The 9,226-nt window shown below is 35.6% G+C and overlaps 1 protein-coding gene across 1 annotated transcript; it reads right to left on the bottom strand.

Annotated features, from left to right (window-relative positions):
- Window positions 1-1,310: 1,310 nt before the first annotated feature.
- LOC133192787 (kyphoscoliosis peptidase-like) lies at window positions 1,311-8,658 on the bottom strand. The gene is made up of 2 exons (XM_061328794.1): window positions 8,439-8,658; window positions 1,311-2,136 (listed from the first exon to the last, which is right to left on the bottom strand). Exons 1-2 carry the CDS (start codon window positions 8,550-8,552, stop codon window positions 1,603-1,605), a joined length of 648 nt encoding a protein of 215 aa, XP_061184778.1. The 5' UTR covers window positions 8,553-8,658; the 3' UTR covers window positions 1,311-1,602.
- Window positions 8,659-9,226: the final 568 nt, after the last annotated feature.

Here is a 9,226-nt window from a genome sequence, read left to right as displayed (position 1 = left end):
TTTATTTTAAAACATGAACAAATTCGAAAGAAGCTTTCAATTTGTTTTTCTTTTAAATTTACGAGTTCTTTTGTGTTGATCGATCCCGATATTTTTAGAAATATGTTCATCAGAAGGGGGTATTTAGAAAAAAAATCATAAAAATTATAAATCAATGTATCAATAAATACTCTGCATCAAGAAAATGTATGTTTAATGTGCTACGGAATGAACAATAGTGTCTAAAGGTCACGGCGCAAGGGTCACCCTAACTAGAAGTTTGCGTGGAAGACTTTTTTGTTGCCTTTTTATGGTGCAAATTTTCTCTCCTTTCCTCTTTCCTTTTTCTTTGTCACCATCAACTGGGTTTTCTCTTTCAAGATTATGACGCCTATAGATTATGTGGTTATTAAGCAGAACCCATACCGGCAGGAGTTTGAAGGGTATGGACTTTCAAGATTATGACGCATTCGTAACTACTCGGCCATTTTCCGAGAGAGAAATCGTTCACGGAAATTGCCGGTTAGTTACGATTGGATTATGTGCCTAAGCGGAACCTAGATACCGACAAAAGTTTGAAGGTATGGAAATCCGGAGAAATGCTTTCATGAAACACCTATGCCTGTCGCCTATCTGAGGATCTATAAAATTAGGCGGTGTAAAGACAGAGCTTTGTAATTTTAATAACTGATGAAATACAACTTCATTTTAAATCGGTTTCAAGTATGTAAAGACACCCTGCCCTGGTTTTCAGCACAGGCTGTCAGAATTTCTAATTTTAGCCATTACGCATTTTTACACTATGGCTGTGGAAAGGATTTTGATCTTGATGAAAATGATTTCCTTTAAAGTATTAATCACATGTTTTATTCTACAAGTGATAGTGAAGTATTATGTTATTAACTTTCAATTGATTTTGATGCAAAAGTAGCGCTTCATTGAATTGCATTCTGCATAAAAATGTAAAAAAAAAAAAATATAGTAATTTATTTCAGTCGGCGAAATATCTGTAAATTAAAACATGACCAGAGTTATCTCCTTTGTAGACTTTTGTGAGGAAGATTTTGATGCCTTCATAATGGTCGTACATACTGTGTTCGAAATGTTTCATTTCAAAATTTCATAACTATGAATCAATCTTTTTATCACTTTATTCCGTCCTGTAGGCGGTAATTCGTGCGCGGGCTGTTTTATCTCCAAAATTTTATGCCACGCATGATTCCCCTGATATTACAAGATTATGCGATAACCGACATGACAAAAATATATTATAGTGATGTATTTCAATTTTGTCCTTGTATTTCAAAACATTAAAAAATCCATGAATAATGTATGTTTTAAGAGACTTTATTGCATTATAAAGCTGCAGGGTTTACGTGTTTGTTAAATCATAAAGCCATAAAAATGTTAGCAGAAGAGAGTGTGTTAGAACGCTAGCTAAACAGTGATTAAAATGTCAAAAATCTGCGTAAACCCTGATTCCAATTGATATGCATTTTTTTTTTACAAAATCTAAAAAAAAAATGCCAAAACTGTCTAAAATAATTATTCTAATAATTTATTCTACATTGTATGTAAGGTGTCTATGGATTTGGAAGAAAGTCTATCTGCATTGAACTATGTTCACAAATTGTACTCCAAGAGAGTTGAATATTTTGTTTCTTCTCCCCCATAATTCACGTTTAATGTTACGCGAGAGTCCTTCGTGATTTGAACTGGACCTTCCCATACATCACTTCCGGAGTTTTTAAGCTGAGTCCATGTATCATTAACAGTTACCGCTACTGCTTTTGCATTGGGTACAGTTGCCTTAAAATTGACAGTCCCGTTGTTATTGGCGATTGTTAGCGGCTCATACAAATAACAGCCTTCTTTCCACTGAGCATATTGTTTGGGGAAAGGTTGCACTGCTTTAGGGGCTCGGGTACAGTTGATCAGGTAGTTATACACTCCCGGAAGTGTCTTACTTTCGTCGCTGACGGGGAGGGCGTAGATTTGTAACTTGTAATAGCCGGGGTTTGGCATCTGGACGATATAACTGACCACATCCCCCTGGTTTTGGGTGAAGAGGAGATTGGAATAGTCTTTGGTTGAGCTGCATTCTATCAGGTTACCAGTGACCTTGACCGGTTGACCCATGCGAAATTTGACCTCAATCTGGAAATGAAAATAATGGAGTTTAAAGGAAAAAAAAGAATATGTATGATTAATGAGCACTAAAGATATGTAGAGTGTTTTAATTAAAGCTACATGAATATGGTTTTGCTTTAGATAAATTTAAAAATATCTCTGTCAGTCGTGGGTGTTTTTGTTATCAGAATTTTTAACTTGAGATGTTTTTTCTTCTTTTTTCATTTTCTTTTATCAGCAAAGCTGTTGGAATCAACTCATCTAAGACTAATCACCAACAACCCTTTTAGATAACCACGCGTTTAATCATATTACTGACCAGTTCAACGCTTGCAAGCAGTTTTCCTTTCTGGACATAGCCGTGCTACAAGTGGCTCAATAAGATAACCCTTATCATAATTTCATTTCGCGCAAATGCACGGCAGATTTTCTACGGTATAATTCGACTCTTTTATATTATAGATCTTGTACCAGGAAGATTTACCACATAATTGAATAATTCCCTAACTTAGATAGCTAATCCCGATGTAATAGCATTTAACAAAAATATAATTTATTTACATTATAAATTATTTGATTTTTTTTATAACACAGTATAGATAACATATTCGGTTACGAAGATAAATCGGGAGTTATAGAATCAGTCAGCAACCAATTAAACAGCATTGCTAGCAGCACTTGTATTACTATCATGCAAAATTAACCCAATGTTAAATAAAGTTCATAGAACAGTTTATTCATGAGATTAAGTCCACGTGATTTATTTCTCATTAATATTCATAACTCTGTATAAATTTGCGAAATGTTAGAACTCTGTATGTTTATAAAAATGCTCCTATTAATCCGCGGAAGAACTGTGCCAACTTGTAAATATACACACATTTCATCAGCAAAATATAGACGCCAATTCTGTGTCTCTCCTTCTATAAAACATAACTTCCTCAAAACTTCCACTTGCATATCGATAATTATGCTTTTTCATACTCTCGGAACGGGCGCGATTGCACCCCTTTTTAAAAACATATTTTGAACACAAAATAATTATTCATTTCCTTAAAGTAATGCTGATTTTGTAAAAATGAAAAACATATGACTTCAAGAATGCACAAGAACACAACAAAATGGTAACTAATTATTCGAAAATTTCTGGCTGAGAGGAGAGGGTACTCCTCCCAGAGCACCCCCTCCTTTCCAAAAACCTGGCGGCAGCCTTGTATATGCGGAAGAAAATACCCGGTGTTAGGACGAATCACTCCTTGGGCAAAAGAACTGCATCCGAAATAGAATAGATGAAAATTCAAGTTGCGTGCTTTTGTATTTTTTAGAACTAAATTTAATTCTGTGGAATTCGATTCTACGATCATTACAGCTCTAATATGGCCGTTATGCAATTGAGCAGAATTGACTCTACTTTTCCATACTTGTTTTGCAACCAAAAATGGGGGGTTGGGGTTGCTAAATCATTCAGAATGCATAATGCAGGATTTTCATTATAGAAAACGAAACAATGAAACATAAATTAACGCTAAAACAGAAAGACATCTTTTGCTGTATCATACCAAACACTGAGTACTGTAAAAGCACAAATTTTCGTGGGGATAAAAGTTCTTTGAATTATGATCTAAAAAGGTCAGTTTCGTGGGCATTAAATTTCGTTGTTTAATGTATAATATACTGTATATAGTCATGTAAAAATTCCATGTGGGATTTAATTTAGTTGTTAAGTTTTCCATGAGTTCCATTTTCATGAATCATAATCGCCAAACAATACATACAAGGTTCATTGTGTCTGCTTCGTCTATAATTAGTCTGAACTCTGTGTGTTTTAGATTGACCCCTAAGGATTAGAAAACTTATCTCAGAAACATTTTGTTTAATATTCAGAGATAAGAATATGAATATAGACAATAAGTGACATCCTCAGATAATAAACATTATCGCTGTTTATTCTGTATCAGTTGGCGCTGAAACACATTTCGCGAAAATGGAAGTAAATCAAATATATGCCAGGTCAGAATGACTAGAAATGAAAATGTAATTCATGGTCTGCATCTGTCAGTTGTACATGTGGGCGAGACTTCGCCAGAGATCGCCCAAGATAGCGGTTTGTTTTGATTATCATGGACGACTCGACAGAGATATATTTTTCCTATACACAGAGATAATTCGGTCGTGATTTGTATCTTTTATCGCTGGAATCAGTTTAATGTTTTCAGAAATAGAACTCTTACAGTTTTTTGCCCTCCTCATCAGATCTTAAAGTTAGATGTTTTATAAAATGTTCTGTAATGTAGTCCTATATATCTGAAACCTTTCGTCCACACTACTGCATAGTTTGAGGATTCCGGCAAACTGTCAAGTTATAATTTGTTAACTGTACGGCTTATTATTGAAATATTGTGAGGTTTTTAAAATTTTATTTTTATTTATTTATTTTCATTGGAATACAGGTGCCATGTCTTATATAAACTGCCATTCTCGGCTGTAAATTTATTAAAATATTGTATAATTATTTATAAAATACTCTAAATCTTTCTTTTCTGCTACAGTGATCGGGAGTTCGAATCTCGGCCGACTGACCTAAGTCGATAAAAATGGGGTAACAACTGTTCCTTCGCCATGCGCTCGGCACTTTGAAGTGAAAGTTGCGGGTCCTTCGGATGAGACCTTAAAAACCGAGGCCCCGTGTCAAGGCAGACGTTGGCACGATAAAGAACCCAAACTGCTCAATGGCCTTGAGTGCCGAGTAAAGGTCAAAATTTTAAGCCCTTCACCGGTATATGGTGACGTCTCTATATGAGTGAAAAATTCTCGAATGGGACGTAAAACAACAATCAATCAATCAATCAATCTTTTCTGCTACATGTATCATCACAGGCGCCTTAAGTGTGGATCGATAACCCCCTCCCCCTTTTAAATAAAAAAATGTAAGAGCTTATAATTTCTCAAAAATATAAAAGTTTCCCCGTCAATCACATTCTTATGTCGTTCTATGAAAGCAGAATTTACTTTTTCTTAGTTTAGAGAATGGCCTTTTACGGTATGAATCAAAAATTACAAACAAACAGGGGGGGGGGGGGGTCCCTGCTTCGCGACATATTTCCAAGGTAATAACAGTGTTACCTATCATAACTTTGCAAGCACTCTGTCAGGGAGATGTTCTTCTACTAGTCTCTTTAACTTAAACCCCATCATTAGTGTTTTATATGCCGTAATCGGACGATTTATTAATCGGATACAGAAAATTTTCTCCATTGAATGCTTTGAAGGAGGTTTTAGAGTTTGCAGATCTGTTTCGCTTTATTTGATTGGTTAACAGTGATGCAGTTTAAATCTTTGACCAATCAGATTAAGCGAAACAGATCTGCAAACTCCCAAACCTTCTTCAAAGCAGTCAATGGAAAAAAAAAAAATCTAGCCCTTTAAAAAGAAGATTTGTTTGTTTATATCTTTTTAAAAAAAAAAATTAGTTTACATTCAAGACAAAGACGGTAATGAATATCGTGAAAGGATTGGAATTCATACAATTTGTGTGAATGTAGTGTTATATAGGAGGGCGAATGGCCCCTCTTTGACATCACTCAGTTATCATGTAAATTTTGAATTTACTAGGGGGAGGTAAATGCAAAATTTACAACATGATTACTAGTTAGCCTTCCCCTAGTTAATTCAAAATTTACAACATGATACAGTGTAGAAATAAAACAAAAATCCAATTTTCTTGTTTCGTGCATAAACACTTCAGTAAATGTTATTGCCGACATTCTTTGCGGTGACCTGATAAAATTTGGCTATGTAATCCTTTGTACATAGCAATTTTAATATTTGTTTGATAGCATGAATATTGAAGGCAATTATTTAAATCAACATGAGGTACTCATAGCTATATAATATCAAAGAAAGCCTTAAAGTATGCTTCATGGTAGTATTCTGCCGATGAAACCGGAGGGGAGTCACGGGACTATAGATTTCCTCCTTGTCTGTCTGTTAGTCTGTCCTACTTGATTTTCCGCACTTTTTTCCTAAACACTATCAGATATTGTGCTAATTTTTGGTACGTGAGTTTACCTTGATGAGTTACAGATCAAGTTTCATTTTGTTATACTTCGATGATTTTTGGCGGAATTGCGGCTTAAAAAAAAAAAAAAATTAAGGGAAACCACTTACACTTGCCTGTAGGGGACAAGTATTGCATATACAACTCTCAGAATGCTTGTTAAAGACTAAATTTACAATAATAGTTAACAATACATTTCTTTGCTTTGAATTCGATAATGTTGCCCAAATTCTCTATATGTTGATCCATCTCCCCATAAAATCGTGTAATCTCTTAAAAAATATGGCGGCATAGATCACCCCCCTTTTTTTAGTCCCCTACCGGTGAAACCGGAGGGGAATATAGGTTTTCTCTGAGTCTGTCCGTCCGTCTGTCTGTCTGTCTAGCTGTCTGTCTGTCCGTCTGTCTGTCTGTCTATCCCTCTGTCTGTCAGTCTGTCCCACTTGGTTTTCCGCATTTTTTTCCTAAACGCTTGCAGATATTGAGCTGATTTTTGGTATGTGAGTGTATCTTGATGGGTTACACATCAAGATTTCAATTCGTTCCGCTTCTTTGATTTTTGACGGAATTACGGCCTTTTCAATTTTTAGGGGTTTTCCGCAATTTTCTTCTAAACGCTTTTAGATATTGAGCTGATTTTTAGTAAATCACTTTACCTAGATTAGTTATAGGTCAAGTTTGCATTTCATTCTGCTTCATTGATTTTTGACGGATTTATGGCATTTTCAATTCTTAACGGGAACCAGATTACACTTGCCGGTAGGGGACTAGTATTGCTAATGCAATACTCTCAGAATGCTTGTTCTATTGCACAGGAAACTCTTCTGCGTGGATTGCTTTACTGCAAGGATTTGTAGGGAATTTGAATATCAAAAGTTCAATGTCTTTTCTATTTAGGATTTTCACTGTGAGTCAATAATTTCTGTGTGGGCGGGGGTCAAGTGTTTGGTTTCAACCTTTCGCTTTGATACGACTTTCTTACATAGATTAAGTAGCCAAAAGGAAATGTTGATTCATTGTGCAACACTGCACAATGTCTGAATTGGTTGAGAGATCTCATATATACGACTACAACAAAATACTGGAATTAACTATTGCACTCAATCCTTACAAAAAAATTTCCTCAATAGCTAGCCAGAAGAAGAATGTTCACGTGTGGCAAAATATATAGGAAGTGCACGATTGAGAGGAAGCGAAAAATGCCAACAATTGCGCCCCTGTTATTTTCGTGATTAGAAATCTGTCAAACAACTGTATTCCTTGTGTCTTCTGATGAGGAAAAAATTCGGATCTCTTCTCTTTTTTTATCATTATTATGGAGCTCTATTTCAACTCCGACATCACTTTCCAGACGAGGTTTGACGAGTAAAGAACCGTATGATTATAAGGTACAATTATAAATAAAACTTCAAAGGGCCGACTAGAAGATGCGAACTAAATCGTTTTTTATAGAATCACTTGTGTCTCAAATGAAAGGAACTCGAAAATGAGCGGCGGAGCAGGGCATTAATTATAGTGCGATGCCTGCTATATCATGCTGATGCCGCAAGATTTAACTGTGTAAAAATAGCTATCATTTTAATTAAAACACTAAGATTGTTGCATAAGACGATAGTTAGCAAGATTTAGGAAGGTTTTACAAGACTCTCAGCTGTTAACAACAAATAAATTAACGATAAGCGCGAGTGTATCTGATGGCTGGCGGGAACTCCGAGGTTTCCCGCCGCAGATCTCACTAAATCAAGGCGATATATCACTTATAACCTCGTAAACGAAATGTCTGTTCCGAATCTCTCTCTCTCTCTCTCTCTCTCTCTCTCTCTCTCTCTCTCAAAGGAGGTTTTTCAATATATATATATGTAACATTCTGCCTGAATTTGAGGGAGTCCCACACAAAAATGACACATGTGATCCCCAGTTTAATATTACCTGTCAATATCGCTGTTTGGTTTCTAAACAAGTTATTGATCTTTCAATACACATCCCCATCTGTCGTTATTAAATTAAACAAATAAAATCGACCAAAAGCCGAGGACCTTTAAACATGGGTGAGAAAGTTAATTTTTTTTCCAGACGGATATTCATATTAAAATGATGTTTTTTTTTTAAAAAAAATTCCAATATCATTTCTAAATTAACATCTGCATTTTGCAGGTCTAAACGATTTTTTACTGTGTAAATAAAATTTAATTTTTCTCTGCATTGCGCAAAATTTATTCTACAAATGTGATTATTAAAATTAGAACCAAAAGTAATTATTACATAGACGTACCTCATTGGTGTCTGCAGTGATTTCTGGATCATTGTGACTGAGTGTACTCAGTTTGAACTCGGAAAATTTCGGCTGAGGGCCCAAGTACCCGCGGGGAAGCTCTGGCTTAGACATCCTGACAAACAGACGCACAGAGTGAACACTAAAATAAGGGGAATAGGGAACCGCACACGGTCGGACGACAAGGAGACGGCTGGAGAAGTAGACGTCGACTAACAAGCTCTCGACACAGAGGATTTTTAAACCCGTTCAAGTGGGGAACCAATGAGAGGAGGGGGCGATAAGAAGGGGCTCCTATCACTCATTGAAATCGACATGCTTTTGACAGGTGGATCTAGACGGGTGTCAATCCATTTTAAAAGAATTATACTTTTTGATTATATAGTACATCATTATTCTTTTGAAATAAATTAGTATATAATTAACATTTTATACCAAATTTGAAGAGCTACATGTACTTCTTTACCTACGTTATGTGTATTTATAAAAGATGCTTGAATAAACAGTGGTAGATGTGTGACTCATCGATTCCTTTTGATAAAGTCCCAGTGGGAGCTACAAGAGTGACATGCTTAAAAATCATTTATTTTACTCTAAATGAAACATCTTATCTTTATTTTTGGCGTCGACATCTTTAAATTTTTGTATATGAGAAAGATGGATGCTTTCCTTGAAAAATCGGTTTAGCTGACATTTTCCTTATCTAGTGGCAAGGCCATGGTTGGATCCGCGCCTTTCAAGGTTGCACGGATGCAACCCAAGAGTATTTAATTCAATATTTCCCATTC

The sequence above is a fragment of the Saccostrea echinata genome, unplaced genomic scaffold, assembly GCF_033153115.1.
Source record: "Saccostrea echinata isolate AGI-Se365-2 ecotype Australia unplaced genomic scaffold, CSIRO_AGI_Sech_v1 ptg000025l, whole genome shotgun sequence".
Taxonomy (NCBI): domain Eukaryota; kingdom Metazoa; phylum Mollusca; class Bivalvia; order Ostreida; family Ostreidae; genus Saccostrea; species Saccostrea echinata.
Note: the sequence above shows the minus strand (reverse complement) of the source record. Positions and strands in the feature narration are given on the sequence as shown.

What these genes read in the sequence shown, in the direction of transcription:
- LOC133192787 (XM_061328794.1), bottom strand. Translation starts at nt 8,552, where the DNA reads ATGTCTAAGCCAGAGCTTCCCCGCGGGTACTTGGGCCCTCAGCCGAAA. An exon ending in TCACTGCAGACACCAATGAG is followed by an intron (nt 2,137 to 8,438) that starts GTACGTCTATGT and finishes TTTCATTTCCAG; the next exon opens with ATTGAGGTCAAATTTCGCAT.